General features: G+C 46.5%; 1 protein-coding gene across 5 annotated transcripts in view; it reads left to right on the top strand.

Annotated features, from left to right (window-relative positions):
• The window catches only part of LOC134351032 (dihydropyrimidinase-related protein 2), a 67613-nt gene that overhangs the window by 13995 nt on the left and 30584 nt on the right, over positions 1-23034 (top strand). For all 5 annotated transcript variants that reach the window (XM_063057016.1, XM_063057017.1, XM_063057018.1 and 2 more), the window contains exons 4-6: positions 16213-16377; positions 19326-19387; positions 19488-19568. In XM_063057016.1, the coding sequence (XP_062913086.1) occupies positions 16213-16377; positions 19326-19387; positions 19488-19568 (308 nt within the window). The remainder of the gene's footprint in view (positions 1-16212; positions 16378-19325; positions 19388-19487; positions 19569-23034) is intronic.

Genomic DNA, 23034 nt, shown 5'->3' with positions numbered 1-23034 from the left:
GGAATCAAAGGACCTTGCCTGGTGTCTGCACCCACACCACACCTTGCCCCTGGCACTCCTCTGCCACCTGTCCCACACCCCTCCCAGGGCTTCCCACCCTCATCATTCCTATCATCCTTTGCTCCCACCAGACTTTGCCCAGCGGATTATCAGCACCCAATTGCCCACCATCGAGAACATCTACCATAAATGCTGCCTGGGCAGGGCGAAAAGCATTATCAGGGATGCATCTCACCCTAACCATGGACTTCTTACTCTCCTCCCATCCAGTAGGTGCTACAGGAGCCTTCGCTCCAGCACCAGCAGGCACAGGAAGAGCTTCTTCCCTGAGGCTGTGATCCTGCTGAACCTCACATCACATTGCTAAGCAGTATTGCGCCCATATTGTACTGTCTCAGTACTTTTACATTTGTGTGCTGTAGCACTTTTTAAATTCGCAGTTATTTTGTAAATAACACTATTCTTTGCATTTCTGGTCAGATGCTAAACGCATTTCATTGGCTTTGTATCTGTACTCTGCACAATGACAATAAAGTTGAATCTAATCTAATCTAATTTACAAGTTCAATCTCCGCCTCACATTGACAAATGCGGTACTGTGTAAGAATCTTGGGCACTTGAGCGATTATATATTTCCGCAGGACTTTTGCACAGTACTGTAGATTAGGAGCACAAGCACATAGGTGACAGAAAAATGGGGGCTGTGTGGGGTGAAGTGTCCATTTGATCTTGGCATAGGTTAAAACATTGGCACAACGTGGGCAGAAGGGCCTGTACAGCCTCTCAACTTCCTGCAGTGGGTGACAATGTACAGCTACTTGTGCACATGGATGAACCTCAGACAGTAAATGCCTTTGTCAAAGAGTGGGAGAAAAGATTCTAGTCCAGAATTAATTTCAGTTAGTATGAGTAAAGATCATCCATTGGCTATTTCCAGTTGTCTGATTTGTGGGTTGCTATCAATGGCGGGAGTACTTAGGGTGGTGGTCACCTGTGTGTTTGACTACCCTCTGGTTTGAGCCATTCCAGTGGCTTTAGAGAGTAAGCACATTGCAAGTTCCAGTTTATTGTCATTTTATTATCGAAGTATGTACGCAGAATAGAACTCTGAGATTCGTCTTCTCCAGACAGCCATGAAATACAGAAAAAAACATGGAAGTCATTGAAAGAAGACATCACCCCTCCCGCACAAAAAAGAAAAAGGAACAAAACTCTCAAACCCCAAACGCCACGACACCTCCCTCGTAGAAAAATTAATAGATCGCCCACCTGGAAAACGGCAGCTAGGACATCAAACCCTTAACCCCAACCCCTTACCATGCCAAAAAAACCCAGCGACAATAACATGAAATCCCCAAACCCCACTCTCTCACACAAAAAAACTGACAGATCGCCCACATGGAAAAACACCGAGAAGAACATCAGCTCCTAAATGCTCAATCCATCACTCGCACAAAAACTAACATCACACTCGCTCGGAAAATTGCAACAAGAAAAAAAATCACAGAAAATATGGTCACTCAACCATATAAATGTGTATTGCCAAATGAAACAACATTTCTCTGGACCAAGGTACACAATATAGTGCATGTAACTTGTATGCAACCTCAGATACCTCAAAGTTTGTTTGAGGAGCCATTAACCTTCTTCCTTTTGTTCCTAGTTCAACTGTCCTCTCCTATAAGATTCCTTCAGATCTTTGCCTCTTCTACCTATCACCTCCCAGCTTCTTAGTTCATTCCCCCCTCCCTCACCCACAACACCTTCCCCCTCATCTGGTTTCACCTATCATGTGCCAGCTCATACTCCTGCTCCTTGTCCCACCTTCTGTAAACGAAAATTATTTTAAAGTTTGTTATGTGTCCTTTCCTGGTTCAGCTCAGGATATTCGCAAACAAAGACAACACGTGCTTAAGGCCCCAGAGAAACACTTTATTAGATCTCGCACAAATGTAAGATAGAAAGGAAAAAAAAAACAAATCTCTATCGTAGTAGTAGTACAGAAATCAAAATAATTCTTACCATTCACTAAGTAAGCCGATCTGGAGGAAGCCACAGATCGGACAACCTCATATAGAGTTTGTCTCTGTCTCTGTCTCTCTCTCTCGACATACATTCCCAATCTTCACACTAACCGCTAGCCATGACTCTTCTAGCACCAAGCAGGTGCCCCTTTTATGTCGTGCAAAACCCCTTACACTGGTACTTTTCCATGCATTTGGTATCTGCGTGATAACCTTGCCTTCCTGTGGAAAAACATGTTTTTAGCCATTTTCCACTGTTATGGCTGTAGACCTGTCCTCCCTTGACTTTCTCAAAACACTGCTGTGGACTTATTCTCTTGTACTTTGTCAAAACAATCCCTCGCAAAGGTTACAGCACTTTGTTGTGCAGGCTTCTATTTTATCTTGGCATATACCGAGGAGGAATCACATTTAGCTTTTCCCTTAATTTATCATTGGTACATAGACAAAAACTGCAGTAGGTACAAATCAGCTAGAGTTATTATAATATAATTAAGCAGTGGGATTATAATATGAATTCTGAATAACCAATATCCTAAAATAAACTGCATTTAAAGTACAACTAATATTATGTTTAGTTCATATCCACTATTCACCAGTCCCCAAACTTTATTTTGAATAATGCGAACCCAAAAGCAATTGATCATAGTTAAATTTCATGGATGTGTTGGAGGCATTGTTGCACTGGAGGACGTCTTCTCTTTCCGTAGCCGGTCTTTGTGTGTTCTTTTTCGTAGTTCAGACGGTGACCTCTGCTCAGGGGGTGGGGGGGAGGAGTCCGTGCCATTGGCCAGATTAATTCCAGGGCTGTTATTTCACCTGGAAGGAAGCAAAATATCTGTTATTATCGAGTAATTCACAAAATGTGATTCATTCTTGTTTGGTGTTCAAACACACCAGATGGTCTTTCCCTTGTACTGATACCCTGTAAGTGTTCCTGTCTCTGTTTTTTTTCACAATCGTCCCCCTTTGAAACCAGAAAATTTGAAATGTGCATCCATCCTTTCCCTTGCAACGTGGGAGCCCTTTCTTCAGTGTCTGTTTCCTCCTCCGGTTGTGGGGTACACTTCATCATTCTGGTCATTGGTGATTCTCGGGGTAAAGGTCTGTTGTTTGGATCGTACAAGGCTTGGGATGGTATAGTCAGTCAGTGAGTTGGTGTCAGTAAACAAAGTTGTTGTTTTAAAAGTCCAAACACGAGGAAATCTGCAGGGTCTCGGCCTGAAACGTCGACTGTGCTTCTTCCTGTGGATGCTGTCTTGCCTGCTGTGTTCTACCAGCATTTTGTGTGTGTTGTTTTAAAAGTCCATTCATTCGTTTGATTAGCCCTGATGCTTGGGGAGGGGAGGGTGTATTAGGGCACGTCTTATACCCAATGAATTCCTCTACTAACAGCCCAGTCTTTCATGGCTTGCCCCAAGAACTGAGGCCTGTTACCTGACTGTATTTCTTGAGGGTCCCCAGAACAACCAATTAACTTCTGCAATCCCTTCAGCGTATGAATCTGGTCAGTTGTTCTGCAAGGAATTGCCATTAACAGCCCTGAATAGATGTCAGCCATGGTAAGCAAATACTTGCTGCTGTGGCAAGGATTTGATGTAATCAATCTGTGATACAAGGGCTGGACCAGCCCTGCCCCACACCCCCCACCCCTTTAAGCAGTCAGCTTCTCAGGAAGTGCTCTTTTAACCTGCTGACAAATATCACATGCAGTAATAACTTCTTTCGTTGTATCTACTGGTAGTCGTATACCTTGTTGTTCAGCCCACTCGATCATACCATGCACTCCCAAATTACCAGCCATGTTATGTGCTCATTGTTCCATCACACGGAATTCTGGGGTGCTGACTTGACGTATCCAAGTTAACTGGTCCACTTTATTATTGAAGGCAGTGGATAGAGAGGCGTCTTTCTGGTGAGATTCTACGTGGAAAACAGTGATCTTCATTTGTTAGACTGCTTCCCAGATCTTTTCCCAGATCTTTTCCCAAAGTGCCTCTGCCCACAAAGGCTTCCCCTGTTTCTACCAGCTCTGTTGTCGCCACCCTGTCATCCACAAGGCCATTCCATTTGCAATGGCCCCGAGAGTCTATGTGTACGTGCAGCTGACTCGTTTCATGCTGGAGTGGTGAGGTGACTGCTACCAGCTCAGCGAGCTGGCTGCCACCACCCTCTCTCTGCACCCGGGTCCGGGTTCAGCGTGGCAACTGGACACCAGCTTTCCAGCAATTGGAGCTGCCTGTAAACCAGACATGGCACTTGTCTACTTCACACAACTATTTGTACCCTACTCCCCCAGGTAACAGGAGAGGGAAAAGGTTCAAAGGTTCATTTTATTGTCAAAGTATGCATGTACAATATAACCCTGATGTTCACCTTTTCCAGATAGCCATGAAACACAGAGAGACCATGGGAGCTGTTGAAAGAAAAGACATGAACCTCCCCCACAAAAAAAAAGAAAAAGAAACAAAACTCCAAACTCCTCACCCCCTTCCTCACACAAAAACTATCAGATCACCCACAGGGAAAATGACAGCTAGAACATCAAACCCCCAACCCCTCCCTCGCAAAAAAAGAACAGCAACAAAGCATCAAACGCCCCAACCCCCTCTCTCGCACACAAAAATTAACAGATAGCCCACACAGAAAAACACCAACATGAACATCAGACCCCAAATCCCCAATCCCTCCTTCACACAACAAACTAACATATCTCCCACCTGAAACCAAACCTCCCAACCCACCATTTGGCAACAAGAAACACAGAAAACTGAAGGAGACCAATATAAACTACAGTGCAATTATTGTATAAATCTCAGAATTTTGAAGACATCCGTCAGCATCGAGGAGAGCAGACTTAGTCCTTCCACGAAGTGCAACCACCATGTTGTCGACCTGTGGCCTTCTGAACGCCACTGACCCAGCTGCTGACCTATGTCCTCCGTGGAGAGCGGCCACTAACCTCCTCTGCATTCGCCTTGATGCTTCAAAATGGAGTCCGTCACGGCCCCGAGCCCCGTCTCTGGTCTTCTCCTCGAGGCAGCACGTGCTCATGTTCCTCTCCAGGGACAGCAGAGCGTTAGATCATTCGGTCAAACTCCAAACTGCACATCTTAGGCTCCAACAGTTTCCACAGCACAGTCAAGACAAAAAGAACAAGCAGAAAATGTAGGAAAAGTGAAGTAAATGAAGAGATTGGCTATCTGGAAGATGTTGCCCACAGAATCGTTGTTCGCTGCCACCTTGACCGCGAGGCACCGGTGTGGGGGGGGGGTGTGTTCGGCAGATTTAGTACCGTTTCTGTCCACAGGCATTCGGGCTACACTTCTGTGTAATTTGCTGACTCCCTCCAAGCCCTTATTTGCCCGCTCAGCGAGGTACCACTTCCATTTCACAACAGTGGCTTATTGCGGCCCCCCCCCCCCCCAACCCTGCTAGTGGAGCTCTCCGAGAGCACCCACGTCATAATGGAGAGGTCAGGTCTCGTGATTACCTCGCTCCCCTGTATGGAGACCTCCACTTCATTACCACCAACGCCCAGTAGCTGTCTTTCAAAGTGCATGTATCATTCAGCTGCGTCAGACAAGGTGTGGGACCAGAATCCTCAGAATCAGAATGAGAATCAGGTTTATTATCACCGGCATGTGTCGTGAGATTTGTTAACTTAACTTTGTCAATGCGATACATAATAAAGAAGGGAAAAAAAAAGAAATAAAATAATAATAGTAGTAATAAATAAATCAATTACAGTTTACGTATATTGAATAGATTAAACATCGTGCAAAAAAACAGAAATAATATATATTTAAAAAAGTGAGTTCGTGACCAAAGATTCGATGTCCATTTAGGAATTGGATGGCAGAGGGGAAGAAGCTGTTCCTGAATCGCTGAGTGTGTGCCTTCAGGCTTCTGTACCTTCTACCTGATGGTAACAGTGAGAAAAGGGCATGTCCTGGGTGCTGGAGGTCCTTAACAATGGACGCTGCTTTTCTGAAACACCGGTTCTTGAAGATATCCTGGGTACTTTGTAGACCAGTACCCAAGATGGAGTTGACTAAATTCACAACGCTGTGCAGTTTCTTTCGGTCCTGTGCAGTAGCGGAATGTTCACCCCATTCTGCCTTTGCCCACACTCCATACAGTGGTGTTCTGACGTACGGATACTTGTAGCTCAAAGGGTAGTCCGGGTGAACCAGGAGTGGGGCCTGAGTCACTGCTTCCCCTAGTAGCCTCGAAGACCTGTAGTTGCTCTGGAACCCTACTCAAAAGTTGCTTTCTTCTTAGTTACTGTATGTAAGGATCATAACAGGGTAGTTTTGTGTAGTATGTAGCTGAATAGCCCGACAAATCTTTGGGTCTCTTGCTTATTGGTGGGGGCAGTCATTCTGATGATCTGATTTTGTACTTTGTCCAAGATTGCTGAACATCCCATGACCCACAGGACGATCCGGCTCGGCCCCTGTATTTTCTGTGGATTCACCACCCGCCCTTGGTCCCTCGTGTGGCTTAGCAGCGTGTCCAGGGCTCAGCCACCCCTTCGTGGGTATATTTAAAGGGGAGTTGATAGATTCCTGATTGGTCGGGGCATCAAGGGGTGTGGTGAGAGGGCAGGTGTATGGGGTTGAATGGGATGCTGGATCAGCCATGATGAAATGGCGGAGCAGACTCGGTGGGTTGAATGGCCTGATTCTGCTCCTATATCTTGTGGTCTTACCCCCACCTATGTGGATTTATTGATGAAGTGGGCTACTTGTACATCAGACGGGAGAGTACGTGCATCGAGATCTCGCCCCATCAGCTCATGATAGAGGGTAGGGCCATGCACGTACCCCTGAGGCAATCTGGACAAGATGTACTGCTGACACCCCCACGTGAAGGCAGATTTGACCCGTGACTCTGGCGACAGGGGTATGGGAAAAGAACGCATTGGCCAGATCTATTAGAGCGTACCATTTCTAGTCTCCCTGTGACATCCTTTCCACTAAGGTCACTATGTCCGGGACAGCAGCAGTTAATGGAGGGACCTACTGTTGATAATCGACTGCCGTCTTCCAGCTGCTGTCTGATTTCCTCACTGGCCAGACAGGACTGTTAGAATCAGATGTTGCCTATCTGATCACACTTTGTTTTAGTAACTCTGTGGTGTCTGAGAGCTCGTATGTCATCCCGATATTTGCTATCGTTTCACACAAAACATGGTGGTACAATACGTGGATGTGCTGTAAGAAGCTCCCACTTTACTATCCCCACTGAAACAGTTGCTTTCAAGATGCCAAATATGAACTTCCCCAGTTTAGTCTGCACTGTCTGTCCCTGGAGCGCATTCATTCCAATTATATCTTCAGATAATGCAGCTTTCAGTTCTCGGGCTTCCATCAGCGGTCGCTCCCTAGAGACCAATTGGACCATTGTTTCCCAGGCTTTTCCTACACTTCCTCCTAAACCCTCCACTCACACCAGAGGCCCCTGGTGCTGGTCAGGGTTTCCGTTTATTGCCAAATGTTTGGCAGCCGTGTCCAGGAATATATTAACCTTTTGTCTGTTCCCACCTCCCCACCACAAAGTAGTAGCTATGTAAGGCCTCGAGTCCCCCGATGGAAAGGCTTCATTTCTCTGACTGCTCGGGGACCTTAGCCCCAACCCTATGCGTGAGTTTGGTGGGGGGGGGGGAGGCGAATGGGCCATTCTGAATCAACCCCTGTGCTCCCGGTCTCTGTCTCTGACTCTCTCTACGCTACAGCCTGGGTGATGGACTCTCCTTCCAGGGGAGGGACACTAGGCACACCATTTGTGTTACCACAATGTCATTTCCATAAGGTGTATATGGCCCCCCTGGGCATACCATCAATCCTCTCCTGATCCACCCCTGCAGCAGGCCAGGCAGCATCTCTAGGAAGAGGTACAGTCGACGTTTCGGGCTGAGACCCTTCGTCAGGACTAACTGAAAGAAGAGCTAGTAAGAGATTTGAAAGTTGGAGGGGGAGGGGGAGATCCAAAATGATAGGAGAAGACAGGAGGGGGAGGGATAGAGCCAAGAGCTGGACAGGTGATTGGCAAAAGGGATACGAGAGGATCATGGGACAGGAGGCTCAGGGAGAAAGACAAGGGGGGGGGGGAAACCCAGAGGATGGGCAAGGTGTATAGTCAGAGGGACAGAGGGAGAAAAAGGAGAGAGAGAGAGAGAAAGAATGTGTGTATATAAATAAATAACGGATGGGGTACGAGGGGGAGGTGGGGCATTAGTGGAAGTTAGAGAAGTCACTGTTCATGCCATCGGCTGTACCTCTTCCTAGAGATGCTGCCTGGCCTGCTGCGTTCACCAGCAACTTTTATGTGTGTCGCTTTCCCCTCATCAACCTACCTTAATGCCTCCGTCCCCTCTAATGCCTCACCCACAGGGTGTCCCATTTACATCCCCAAGAGGCACACCAGCTTTCCCTTTAAATGTGAGGTCACATAGTGATCCAACCTGTTGGCCTGCCCCTGATTCAATATCTCCTCATCTGGGCCATCCCATCCCGACCTGTGGTAAGTGTGTGTGTGTGTGTGTAGCCTGAAGCATTGCTATTCCTTCATCTGCAGTGTGCCAAGGTGCACCTTGCTGTCCGAGGCTACTGCAGAGGGATAAATCCTTTATACTGTGCATCTGTCATTCCGCATCGGATTATTAATACCACTTTGCGTAGAGAGAGGGAGCGAGCTATTCACCTCCTCCGTATGCACCGTGCCAGCAGCCGTATCCCACAGCAAGTTAACTGTATATCAAGACGTGCTCCGCTCCTCTGCGTGTTTGTCTTGAATGGCCCTCTTTACCTCAGCCTTCCATGCCCTAGTCTCTCTTTCCTCCTGTGTCATCTGACCACCCTCCCCATCCCGTGTCCTTGTAATCTTATAACTCTGCACTGTTACCGGACGAGCTTGTACTGCCGAGTCCTCGCAAGTAATATTCTGCTCAGCTTTCGGTGCGGTGACGGCCCTGAGCATCTCCCACCGAGTATCAGTGTCCTACCAGATATCGCCGTCCCAAACGTTGGGGTCTCGCCCCTCAGCCATTACTGATTTCATTGCGATAGGATCTGGCCACTGATCACTCAGCTTCACCCTATGCTCCTGCCGTGCTGTAGGCAATTTACATGCTAGGTTGGTTTGCTGGGGTTTAGGCTTTGTCAGCTAGCTCACGGGTCAGCCTAGCTGATTCAGCTGAAGTAAGATTTAGCTGCTCTAAGATTCCAATTCTGTCATTAACAGCAGATAGCCTTTGCTCAGCAACCCTGTACATGTCAAGTACACAGCTTTCAAAGCATACAGCAAAATCCAACAGGCCATTCCCTTAGTCGCTTTCCATTTGGGAAACCCTGCCTTATCTGGCAGAGTGGCTACTGTGCCCAGGATTGTCACCTCTACTGTTCTCCAACATGAAGGAGGGACACCCTCAGACAACGTGTTGGCCACTACAGCAAAACCATGGATGGTGTCTGCCCACCCTGGGACCTTGGACTGGGTCTCATCCTCAGATGAGACTGTTGTTTGTGAAACATACCACGCGGTATGCTGAACCCTGCTCGCAGCGTCAATTGTAAATGAAAATTGTTTTAAAATTCATTATGTGTTCGTTCCTCGTTCAGCTCGGTATTTGCATATGTATTTGCAAGCAAAGGAGACGACACACACGTTCAAGGCCACAAGAAAACATTTTATTAGAACTGGCGCAAAGGCAATACAGAAAGAAAAACTAAATCTCTACAGTAGTAGTAGTACAGATATCAAAATAATACTTGCCATTCACTAAGCAAGCTGACCTGGAGGGAGCCACAGATCCAACAACCACACATGCAGCCTATTTTGTCCCTCTGGACGTGCGCTGACTCTGTCCCTCGGGACATGCGCTGACTCTGTCCCTCGGTCCCTCTGGACGTGCGCTGACTCGGTCCCTCTGTCCCTCGGTCCCTCTGGACGTGCGCTGACTCAGTCCCTCGGTCTCTCAGTCCCATTTGACGTGCGCTCTCTCTCAATGTACTCTTCTTAGCACTTGTCACCAACTGTGAGCTGGCCTAGGACAAAACTCTCTTCTTTCACCGGGCAGGCGCCCCTTTCACACCCTTCAAAACCCCTTACACTGGTACTTTTCCTTGCATTTGGTACCTGCACAGTGACCTCATCTTCCTGTGAAAAACATGTTTTTCACCATTTTCCACTGTTATGGCTGTAGACCTGTCCTCCCTTTCTCAAAAGACTGCTGTGAACTGGTTCTCTTGTAAGTTGCCAAAACAACTCCTCTGAAAGGTCACAGCATTTTGTCTTGCAGACTTCCATTCTATTTCAACGTATACCGAGGTGGAATCATATTTAACTTTTTCCTTGCACCTTCTTATTCTGGCTTCAGCCTCTTTCCAGTCCTGACGAAAGCTCTCAGCCCGATACTGTTCAATGAAGGTGAGCTTTATTTGTCTCGTTTGCATCGAAACACAGCGAAATGTGTTATTTTGCATTAAATCAAGTCAGTAAGGATTGTGCTGGGCAGCCTGCGAGTGTCGCCATGCTTCAGGGCCAATATAGCATGCACACAGCCCACTAACCGTAAGCTGCGCGTCTTCGGAAAGTGGGAGGAAACCAGAGCACCTGGAGGAAACACATGCAGTCATGGGGAGAATGGACAAGCTGCTTATGGAGGGTGGTGGTATTCGAGCCCTGATCATATACAGCTGGCATTGGGGTAGCTGCTGTACTACTGTCCCGCCCCCTGCTCATTCCCCTCCACAGATATTGCCTAAACTGCTTTCTCCAGCATTCTGTGCATGTTCCCAAAGATTTCCAGCATCTGCAAAATCACTCATGCCTATGATTGCCTTTTGACGCAGCTTTGTTAGTTAAAAGTGGATAAATTGGCAGAATGGTTTACAAAGCCATAGTACAAGGATCCACCTCCGACTTAAATCTAGTTTGACCAGAATCTGGAATTCAGTCACTTACTGTTTCATCTTGATCTCCAGTTCTGACCTTCACTACTCAGAAAAGACAGTGAGAGAGAGAGAGAGGTGGAAGAAATGAAATAATAAATCGTTAAGTGAAAGCATCTTGTAGAACAACCTGTGTATTTTCAGTCCCGAGTGATTTTCTGACCTTGAGTATCAATCCTCTCCTCGATGTAATTAATTAAGGGCAATAAATCAGAGAGGTCATGGGTTAATGCAGCTGGTAGTATTAGACAGGTGTAAACCGTTTTCATCTTGAATGGCTCTTGATTAGTGAGGGCGTCAGAGGTTCTGGGGAGAAGGCAGGAGAACAGGGTTGAGATGGATAATGGATCAGCCATGATTGGATGGCAGAGTAGATTCAATGGGCTGAGTGGCCTAATTCTGCTCCTATATCTTAAGAAAGGGTGGTGGTCATGGAAAGAAACCGTCTCCACAATTTATAAAACTGTTGGAGGAGCACTTGGGTGTACTTTGTGTGTATGGGATGTGATTAGCCAAATATTACTCACATTTTCACTTTAGGACTTCCCAATGTGTGAGTTATGACACTAAGCTTGGTTTCAGTCTTTCCCAAAGTCTGAATGTGTTCTCTCCATGAGAGCAGTGGTTCTGGAACATTTTACGCCATGAGTCCCTACCTATTAACTGAGGGTTGGGAACCCCTGCATGAGAGTGACCAGAGATGTCAGATGCTTCCTCTCTTGTTCGCCCTTCAGGATGGATTGGGAATCGAACCTTCATTACACTTGGTTGTACAGTTGTGCTGGAGTTAGTGCTGCTGTTTCTCAGCATTCCGGTTTGATCCGGACTTCCGGTGTGGAGTTTGAACATTCTCCCACTATGGGGTGGGTTTCCTCTTCCCCACCCCAGCTCCCACGTTCCAGGTTCCTCCCAAATCCTAAAACGTGCTGCTAATTGCCTTCTGTAAAGATGGGATGCATAGTTTTATTTATTTATTTATTGAGATACAGCTCGGAATAGGCCCTTCCGGCCCTTCCACTCCCGCCACCCAAATATCACTGACTTAATCCCGGGACAATTTACAAAGACCAATTAGCCTACCAACCAGTAGGTCTTTGGACTTTGGGGGGGAAACTGGAGCACCCTGAGGAAACATACTCAGTCACGGGGAGGACGTACAAACTGCTTACGGGCAGTGGCAGGAATCGAACCTGGGTCACCCACACGGTAAAGCATTGTGCTAAGCACTATGCTGCTGTGCCAGCTCATACGAATCAAGGGAGTGTGTGTGTGAAAATAAAGTGCAGAGGAATAAAAGAGGGGGAAGGAGGACTGATGGGATTACTCTGCTGAGAGCTGATGTAGACCTAGTTGGGCCCCTTATCTAAGAAACGATGTGCTAACATTGAAGAGGATCCAGAGGAAGTTCACAAGAATGATCCAGAGATGGAAGGATTAATGTATGAAGGGTGTTTAATGGCATTGGGTCTGTACTCACTGGAGTTTGGAAGAATGAAGGGGATCTCACTGAAACATATTGAAAGGCCTGGATAGAGTGGACACGGAGAGGATATTTTCTCGAGTGGGGAAGTCTAGGACCAGCGGTACAGCTTATGAATAGAAGGACATCCCTTTAGAACAGAGACAAGGAGGAATTTCTTTAGCCAGAGGGTGGTGAATCTGTGGAATTAATTGCCACAGTTGGCTGTAGAGGCCAAGTCGCTGGACATATTTAAAGTGAAGGCTGATAGGTTTGTGTTTATTTAGGGTGCCAAAGGTTTTGGGGAGACAGTAGGCGAATGGGGTTGTGAGGGATAATAGATCAGTCATTATGGAATGTGGATCTGACTGGATGATGTGAATGGTCTAATTCTGTTCCTATGTCTTCTGGTCAATGGGTGCAATGATGTCCTTGTGGTAACTATGTTTTGCCTCCCTCAATAACAGCACTGACGGTTATATAAGTGTCTGAATAAGGGATTGTTTCCTCTTATGTTTCATGAGGCTGTCTTTGGTCAGAGAACAGGTCAACTACAACCCTTCAATTAAAGAGCCGTCATGTTTTTTCTTTCTGTCCATCCATCCATCACTTCCCTCCCAAAAGCCATCAGACTCCTTGCCCAGAAGGTGTGTTTTCCCATTAGACCAAAGAGAGGAGCAGAGTCAGGCCATTTGGCCCATGAAGTCTGCTCCGCCATTTCATCACGGGTGCTCCAAATTTCCTCTCAGCCCCAATCTCCTGCCATCTCCCCATTTCTCTTCATGCCCTTACCAATCAATTATCAACCTCTGCCTTAAAGACATAGCCTCCACAGTTGCTGTGGCAAAGAATTCCACAGATTCTCCACTCTCTGGCTAAAGAAATTCCTCCTCACCTCTGCTATAAGAGGACGCCCCTCTATTTTGAGGCTGTGTCCTCTGGTCCCAGACCCTCCTACCATAGGAAACACCCACTCTTTCAAGGCCTTTTACCATTTGATAGGTTTGAATGAGGTCACCACTCATTCTTGTGAATTCTAGTGAATACAGGTCTAGAGCAATCAAATGCTCTTCATATGACAAGCCATTTAATTCTGGAATAATTTTTGTGAACCTCCTTTGAACCCTCTCCAGTTTCAGAGCATCCTTTCTAAGATAAAGGGCCCCAAACTGCTCACAATACTCCAAGTGAGGCCTCACCAGTGCTCTATAAAGTCTCAACATTACACCCTCACTGTTATATTCTAGTCCTCTTGAAATGAATGTGAACATTGCACTTGCCTTCCTCACCACAGACTCATCCTGCAAATTAACCTTTAGGGAATCCTGCATAAGGGCTCCCAAGTCCTTTCGCACCTTTTTTTTTTGTATTTTCTCTCCATTTAGAAAATAGTCAACCCTTTCATTTCTTCCACCAAAGTGCATGACCATACACTTCCTGACACTGTAATCCATCTGCCATTTCTTTGCCCATTCTCCTAATCTGTTTTAAGTCCTTCTGTAGCCTCTCTACTTCCTCAAAACTACCCGTCCCTCCACCTATCTTCATATCATTTGCAAACTTTGGAACAAAGCCATCGATCCCATCAGCCAAATGATGGATATATAATGTAAAAAGAACTGGTCCTAACACAGACCCCTGTGGGACACCGCTAGTGTAAGGGGGTCTCGTCTTTTATGTTACTGTGTAGGCTAATTAAAATGGCTTTTTTGTTATGTTATACTTGGGAATGCTTCTTTGTTATGTTAAATGCTGAGAAAGTTTTTTGTGCTAGCAGCTTGTTTCGGGTTAGACGGTGATAAGAAAATGTTACAAGCCAATTGGGATAGTTGTTATGATTTTGGTGTATCTGGAAGATTTGTATGCACGGGGTTTTGGGGCAGAAGGCGGGAGAGAGGGACAGAGGATGAACCAGGTGCTGTGATGTCCGCTAACGGGGTCGGATCCCGAGGAGGGCGTTCAGCGAGGAGAGACAGAGACGGACTTGTGTGGAGTGTCTGGTCGACCACTGTTGTTGGTCCCAGGCAGCCGGTTGAGGTGGTTTGAGGGGTCGCAGGGTGAAGAAGAAGGGTCCTGAGCTCCAACTGTTTGTGCACGAAGAGATTGAACTTTGATAAGTGTGGTGCCTTTTATTTTCCTTTTATATTTTATTCTCTATTAATTATAATAGTTCCAGTAATATCTATAAACTGTAAATTATTTAATTGTATTTGGTGTATTGTCTGTTATTTGGGCGGGGTGGGGTACATCACACAGCATCCACACAAACTAATTACCCAGTTTGCCGGGACCGAGGGCTATTTCCCTAGACGACAGCGAGCCGAGCGACCCTGAGGGTGGCCAGGGGGGCTACACTAGGTACCAGCAACCAATCAGACAAGGTTCCCTTTATTTCCACTTTTTGAGTCCTGCCAATCAGTCACTGCTTTTTCCGTGCTAGAATCTTTTCTGTAGTACAATGGACTGGTGAGGATGCTTAACAAGCTATATGTGGCGCCTTGTCGAAGCCCTTCTGAAAATCCAAGCACACAGCATCAACTGGTTCTCCTTTGCCTATCCTGCTTGTTATTTATTCAGAGAATTCCAACATATTTGTCAGGCAAGATTTTCCCTTGAGGAAACCATGCTGACTACAGCCTATCTTAATCATGTGCCTCCAAGTACCCTGAGACCTTATCGTTAATAATCGACTCCAATATCTTCCCAACGACTGATGTCAGACTAACTGGCCCGCAGTTTCCTTTCTTCTGCTTTCTCCCTGCTTGAAGAGTGGAGTGACATTTGCAATTTTCCAGTCTTCCTGAACCATTCCAGAATCTAGTGATTTTTGAAAGATCATTACTAATACCTCCATGATCTCCTCAGCCATCTCTTTAAGAACTCTGGGGTGTACACCAACTGGTCTAGGTGAGTTATCTACCTTCAGACCTTTCAGTTTAGCAAGAACCTCTTTAGTTACGGTAACTTCACACACTTCATGAACCCTGATACCTGGAACTTACACCATACTGCTAGTGTCTTCCACAGTGAAGACTGATACCAATCTTCACCCACCATTTCCTTGTCCCCCATTATACCTCTCCACGTCGTTTTCCAGCGGTCTGATGTCTGCACTTACTTCTCTTTTACACTTTATGTATCTTAAGAAAGTTTTGGTATCCTTTATTATTATTGACTAGCTTACTTTCGTATTCCATCTTTACCTTCTTCATGACTTCTTTAGTTGCCTTCTGTTGGGTTTTAAAAGCTTACCAGTCCCACTAATCTTTGCTCTATTGTATGCCCTCTCTTTGGCTTTGATGTTGGCTTTGACTTCTCTTGTTAGCTACGGTTGTGTCATCTTTCCCTTACTTCTTCCTCTTTGGGATGTATATATCCTGTGCCTTCTGAATTGCTTCCAGAAATTCCAGCCATTGCTTTAGTAACTTAGAATGAATTCTCCTCCTCTTCAATCAATTATCCTCTCATGGGGAGGTGGGCGGGTAAACATCACGGGTGCTATCAGTAGTTATTGCGCCTTCCACAATGGTGAGTCTGGAGTTGCATTTGGACTAGGCCAAGTAAGGACATCATATTTCCTTCTCCAAAGGAAACATTTTAACCGCCTGTAGTTTTATTGATGTAAATCCTTGAATTGAAATCCTGAGGTGGTGTGGTAGGATTTGAAATCGTGTCACCTGGATGAGTTTTGGCTGTCAGTCCAGTGTCTTATTGTTGTGCTACTGTACTGCTCTGTCTGTGCACGGATAACATGAACCGTTGTTCATTTCAGTTGACCACGTGCTGGTGGAGTCTGGGGTCAGCCTGATCACAGCATTTGAGCAGTGGAGAGACTGGGCAGACAACAAGTCCTGCTGTGACTACTCGCTCCATGTCGACATCACCGAGTGGTACAAAGGCCTGCAGGAGGAGATGGAGTTCCTGGTGAAGGAACACGGTGAGTCTATGGGCCGAGGAAGAGTCTCAAGTGTCAGCGTGGAGGGGAAAACACCCTGAGGCCTGCATGCTGGGGGGTGGGGGGAGGGCTAACTCTAAGGTGTTTGGATGAAAGCATAATGGGAGTGGAATGTCAGAGTTGGGTGTTTTTTATGGAGTGGTGGGTGTATGGGATGCGTTGCTGGGGGGTGGTAATGACAGATTAGGGACGTTTAAGAGATTCTCAGATAGGCACATGGATGAAAGAAAAATGGAGGTCTATGTCTGAGGGAAGGGTTAGATTAACCTGGGAGTATAGGCACACTATCATGAGTGGAAGGGCCAGTGCAGTTCTATATTGTATGCTAGGTTGCGCAGAGAACATCTCTGCGCTGTAGTGACGTACCCTGCTTGTAAAAAAAAAAAGGAAGGGGTCTCCGTAATTGGGGGTGTAGGCGTCATAGAGTTGTACAGCCTGGAAACAAGCCCTTCGGTCTGGTGCATCCATCCCAACCAGATTCCAACCTGAACTGGTCTGGTTCGCTCTTGTTTGGCCTGTGTCCCTCAGCCATCCCTTTGCACAGGTCAGTGATCGGAGAATTTGGACTCGGTCACTGTGTACTCCACAGCTTCTCGCTTCGCTAAGTTTTGATGCTGAGTGTGAACACTTGGGAGGCACGGACACATAAAGTGCTGGAACCCCACCCGGGCAGGTCAGGCTGCATCTGTATGAAGAGTTACTGCTTTGGGATGAAGACCCCTCATTAGTGCTTGAGTGGAGACTGCGATGTGCATTTCTTTGGAGTGTGCTGCCGACTGGAGCATTGCAGCATGCTTTGCAGCCAATGCAGGAATCACTGCAGGGAATGCAGCCATTAATATGCACGTGGGCAAGCTCCATTTTAAAAAAACAGGGTTGTTAATGGGGAAATGAGGGAAGTACCTTAAGCTTGGTTGAGTTGGTGACAACGTTTCTTCTGCAGGACATCATTTCCACTACTTCATTAAAATGTGGAGCTGGCATCACTGAACTCATGGCTCTGGAAGGGGGGACTTGTATCTATACTTGTCTGACTCGGGAGATGCAATCCCATGAGCACAGTTGATTGGCTGCCAGTGCGGAGGGCTCAACATTAAGGATTGTCCTGTGAGTTCAATTTGGAAATGGGACATTTGAGCTCCAGCGTTGAAAGGCTAGGCCTTTTGGTCTATCTCATCCATGCCAACGGTGTTGTCCTTTGAGCTAGTTATAGTGGTGTTTATATATAGGAGGAGAAGAATGTAGAAACAGCATAAGCATTCTGTTTAGATGCTTAACGGCTTGGTATGGCAACTGCTCTGTATGTGACTACAGGAAATTGCAGAGAGTTGTGGACACAGCTCAGCACATCACGGAAACCTCCGGCCCTCCCCTCCGTGGTCTCTGTGTGCACGTCTCGCTGCTTCAGTAAAGCAGCCAACATAATCCAAGACCCCACCCATCCTGTACGTTCTCTCTTCTCCCCCTCCCAAAGTTCAAAGTACATTTATTATCTAAATATTTGGACTATATACAACCTTGAGATTTATCTCCTTACAGGCAGCCACAAAACAAAGAAACCCATTAAAACGAAAGACCATTATGCACTCAAAGTGCAAAAAAAAAGCAAATCATGCAAACAGAAAAGTAAGCAAATAGCATTAAGAAATTAAATTCACAAAAGTGAGTTCACAGCTACGAAGCCAGTCACAGCTGATCCAGGAGCCTTTTAGTTGCAGGCCACATTCTCATTTCAGTGCAGAGATGAGTAGACCTTGCCAGGCAGGGAGCTGAACACCGGCTGGTTCCAACACCCTGACTTTTTCAATTTGGTCTGGCCAAACAGTTCCTCGCTCTTGGTCCTGACCCTACTGCTTTGAATCACTCTCAGGCCTGGGCCTGCCTCATCGATTAAGCCCGCACCCGTTCCAGCAATGGCCAGACATTGGCTCGTTTCCCCGCTCTCGGGCGCGAGCCCTGCTGCCGCCATTCAGCCTGTCGGTGCTGCGGCACAACCATCCTGCACCTTCCAGACATCAGTTCACACCGCAAAACTGCCGGGTCGTGCAGCCGTTTGGAAAGTTTAACTCCGAATGGGAAGTTGCAGGCTATTGATGGGAGTGATCAACAGGCGGAAAGCAGAAGCCTGAAAACAGGTACCACCTGACTCAAGGACAGCTTCTATCCCGCTGTTGTCAATGGATCTTTACAACCAGATGGACTCCTGACTTCACAAGCTACCTTGTTATGATCTTGCATTTTATCATTTACATGCACTTCATTTGTTTTGGTGGCTTTTGCACTTTACTCTGCATTGTTGTTGTTCTGCCTGATTTGGACCATTGCACTGTGCAGTGATCTGATCTGCATAAACAGTATGCAAGACGAGCTTCTCTCTGTACCTTGGTAATGTGACCATACCAAAGGTAGATTCTTGGTATCAAGATCCCATGGTCAATGTAGATGATCGAAGGGAAGGAATACAAACACCTTGACAAGGTGTGACCCAGTACCTAGAGTAAACAGTAGCAATTCAGTGTACATGCAACCTTGTATTCCTATAGAACAGGGATTTCTTTAGCCATAGGGTGGTGAATCTGTGGAATTCATTGCCAGAGATGGGTGTGGAGGCCAACTAATTGGGTACATTGAAAATGGAGGTTGATAGGTTCTTGATTATTTATTTATCTAGCAATAGAGTCGGCCCCTCTGGCACAATAGTAACGGAGTCAAAGGTTATGCGGAGAAGGCAGGGGAATGGGGTTGAGAGTCCTGATGAAATGGTGACGTAGACTCAATGGGCTGAATGGCCTAATTCTGCTCCTACGTCTTGTAGGATCGCCATTCATTGGTCTATCACTGCATCTGCCAAAGATAATCATGCAGTTTATTGACTTGACTTCAGCCATCCAACAAAATCATCTCCTACTTTTCCCACTCCTTTTCACTAGGTGTGAACTCTTTCCTTATCTACATGGCTTACAAAGAACGCTACCAGCTCTCTGATACCCAGGTGAGATCACAGCATTAATGGCGCAGCCATTCTGGAAAGCATCGTACCGCTCCTCGGGTTCGGTGGCATCTTGTAATTGGCCTCCTTTGTGTTCTCACAGATGTACGAAGCTCTGAGTGCGATCCGTGACATGGGCGCCATTGCCCAAGTTCATGCTGAAAATGGTGACATTATTGCTGAGGTACGGCAGCTGGGGCGGGCCAGGGGTGGGGGGAATGTCAGTGCACGGTTATCTGAGGTGGGAGTGAGAAACTGCCATCTCCATTTTATAGTTCACTGGATTGATCAGATGGCGGTGGGCTTACATTGAGTGGCGATTTCATCTGGTCTGTACTGAATAAGATTCCCATCTAAGATGGTCCAATATGTCTGCGTTTTGGTCCACATGCCTCCAAACCTTTGCTATCCATGGACCTGTCCAAGTCTCTTTTAAATATTCTTAATATACCTGCATCAGCTACTTCCTTCAGCAGCTTGTCTCATATCTGGACAGCCCTCTGGGTGGAAAAATTGCCCCTCGGGTTCCTATTAAATTTATCTGCATTCACGCTAAATTTATGCCTTCTGCTCCTTGATTTCCCCACTCCTGGGGGAGAAAGGCTGTGTGCATCCACCCTGAATGTCTTGGCACAGACTAGATGGGCTGAAGGGCCTATTTCTGTGCTGTACTATTCTATCTATGCCCTGCACAATTTTATACTCCTCTGAAAGATAACTACTACTTCTCCTACATGCCAATGTATAAAGACCTAACCTGCTCAACCTCTCTACGTAAATTGGTTCATCAAGTCCTGGCAGCATCCTTGAGAACCTCCTCTGCATGTCAAATTTCCTGTAGCTGGGTGAAAAAAACTGAACATGATATTCTAAATATGGTCAAGGTCTTGTCCAACTGCACCATAACACCCCATGTTTGACGCCTTGACTGATGAAGGCCAGTACGCCGAATGCCTTCTTCACTACCCTGTCTACCTGTGGTGCCACTTTCAGAGAACTGTGTGCTTGTACTCTTGGGTTCCTTTGTTTAGCAACACTCCCCAGAACCCTACTGTTCACTGTGAAAGTCCTACCCTCATTTGTCTCCCTAAACTATAACACATTGCACTACTTTACTTACTGCCCATTATGCTGCTGGCATTTAGTGCAGCAGTGAACGTCCTCCATCTCTGTCTGTCCATACATTCACACACAGATACAGAAGGAATGAATGTTTGTTGCTGTTTCTGTAAGTTTTCTTTTGACCAGTCAGGATTGTTAACCCTGAGGTGGTGGACCGCTCTTAGTCTGGCCTCTACCCTTTGACCTGTTCATGGGTGACCCTTCCAAGAGTCAAAGTACAAGGCCCTGACTCCAGCCAACATAGATATCTGGGTCATTGAGGCCCATAAGCCTCCAAACCCTACGACAAGAGACAACCCTCTTGGAGGACCTTGCACTAACCTGACTTAAATTTCATTTGCCATTTCTCAGCCCACTTACCCAGGTGATCAAGATCCTCCTCTCAGTTCTGATAGCCAAGAGATGGTTGGTGGGGAAATATGAGATGTTCATATGTGTTGGCGCGTGGCCAAGTGGTTAAGGCGTTTGTCTAGTGATATGAAGGTCGCTAGTTCGAGCCTTGGCTGAGGCAGCGTGTTGTGTCCTTGAGCAAGGCACTTAACCACACATTGCTGTGCGATGACACCGGTGCCAAGCTGCATGGGTCGTAATGCCCTTCCCTTGGACAACATTGGTGGCATGGAGAGGGTAGACTTGCAGCATGGGCAACTGCTGGTCTCCCATACAACCTTGCCCAGGCCTGCGCCCTGGAAACCTTCCAAGGTGCAAATCCATGGTCTCATGAGACTGACGGATGCCTATATATGATGAGAGGATCAAAGCTAGATCCTTCAGCTATTGGGCTGATTGCTACTGATTTCCAATCCACCTCCACCGCCCTGCACCTCCGATTCTCAACTGGATCTGAATTCACAGCAGGAATTGATCCATAGGTTGGCTTTAACTTGGTGAACTTCAGAGGGCACTGAATGCTTCCAGGCATTTATTCTGAAGAGTTTTCACAATGTCTCTGTAGAAGATGGGTGAACTTTACATGACTGAGTAGTCAATAGGAATGTGAGGGAGAGTAGGGTTAGGGGAGTCAGCACCATGAACTTGCTGTGCCATTCTGCAGAAACTAAATTGATTAGGCTTGTCTACTTTCCTTCCCGACCTTTGATTTCCTCTTAGTGTCCCAAGATTTGATCTGTCACAAAGGCATAGAACATAGAAGCAGGACCTTTAGCTCACCAAGTCTACACTATCAACCATCCATTTCCACCTGTCCAACAATAATCTTATTTTCCCCACCTTCTCATTAACTTCCTCCATATTCTACAACTCACTTGCACCTCAGAAGCAATTTTCAGTGGCAAACTAACCTTTGAAATGTGGGAGGAATCTGGAGCATCCGGTAGAAATCCACATGGTCACGGGGGGGACGTGCAACCTCTACACCAGTGGCACCTGAGATCAGGATTGAACCTGCATCATGGGTGCTGTGATGCTGAAACCCTATTAACCTTTGCCACTGTGATGCCTTTACTGTTTATTCATCTGCCTTGAATATATTCCATGATTGAGCTACCCCTTGCCTTCTGCTCTTGTTAGGAAGAGGATCATTCAGATCCAGGAAGCAATCTGGTGAATGGTTGTTCACCTCTCTTTTCAGAGTCTATATTCTTCATTGGGTATGGAAAACTGAACTCTTCACTGCACCTAAGGTGTGGTGTTGTGATAGTCCAATGTAATTAATCCCAGGTCAGCTCCCTTTGTACAACGCTAACATTGTACTTGTATTCCTAGCTTGTTGCTCATGAACAGTTTGTGAGGGTCTGTTTTTCAGGTGCAGTCGTGTGGGTTTCCTGAGAGTTTACGGACCTGTATTTGTCCAAGGGTGCGAAAAGTATTCTATTACGCTCCTGACTGTAGTGCCTTTGGGGTGTCAGGACATGACTTTGTCACCAGGGGGTACCCAACGTTTGACCTGCCCTTGTAGCCAGTATGTTGATGTGCTGGCTCAGTTGAGGTTAATAACGATCCCATGGACATTTATGAATGCCTCCCATTTCCATCTGACGTAGAAAGAAGGCATTTGGCCCATTAAGTCTGTGCTGTCTCAGAGAAGTCCCATCCTTCTCCCTCCTGTACTTTGTTTCCCTGTGACCTGTTGTCCCTTATGTGCCCAGAAACTTTGCCCAATTCTCCTGCAGCTCCTCCACACTAGGGACAATTTACAACTTCCCATCTACCTACCAGTGCATCTTTGGGATGTGGGGAAACCCATGAGGTCATGGAGAGGACCAGTAATCTCGTTGCAACAACTGAGATTGGGATCAAACACAGGGTCGCTGGTGCAGTGCAGTGGCAGCTCTTACTCTGGTGCCATCTGCTGTGTGCCAACAACAGATGTCAAGTGGGTGGCAGTTGGTGCCTGGTATGTGGCCACTTATAGATAGATACTTTATTGAACCCAAAGGAAATTACAGTGTCACAGTAGGATTACAAGCGCACAGATATAAATATTAGAAGAGAAGTAGAAAGAATAAAAAATAAGTTACCACAAACAGCCTGACAGGAGGGGGTCACCACTTCCCTGGCTATAAGTT

Source organism: Mobula hypostoma, chromosome 8, assembly GCF_963921235.1.
Source record: "Mobula hypostoma chromosome 8, sMobHyp1.1, whole genome shotgun sequence".
Classification (NCBI taxonomy): domain Eukaryota; kingdom Metazoa; phylum Chordata; class Chondrichthyes; order Myliobatiformes; family Myliobatidae; genus Mobula; species Mobula hypostoma.
Note: the sequence above shows the minus strand (reverse complement) of the source record. Positions and strands in the feature narration are given on the sequence as shown.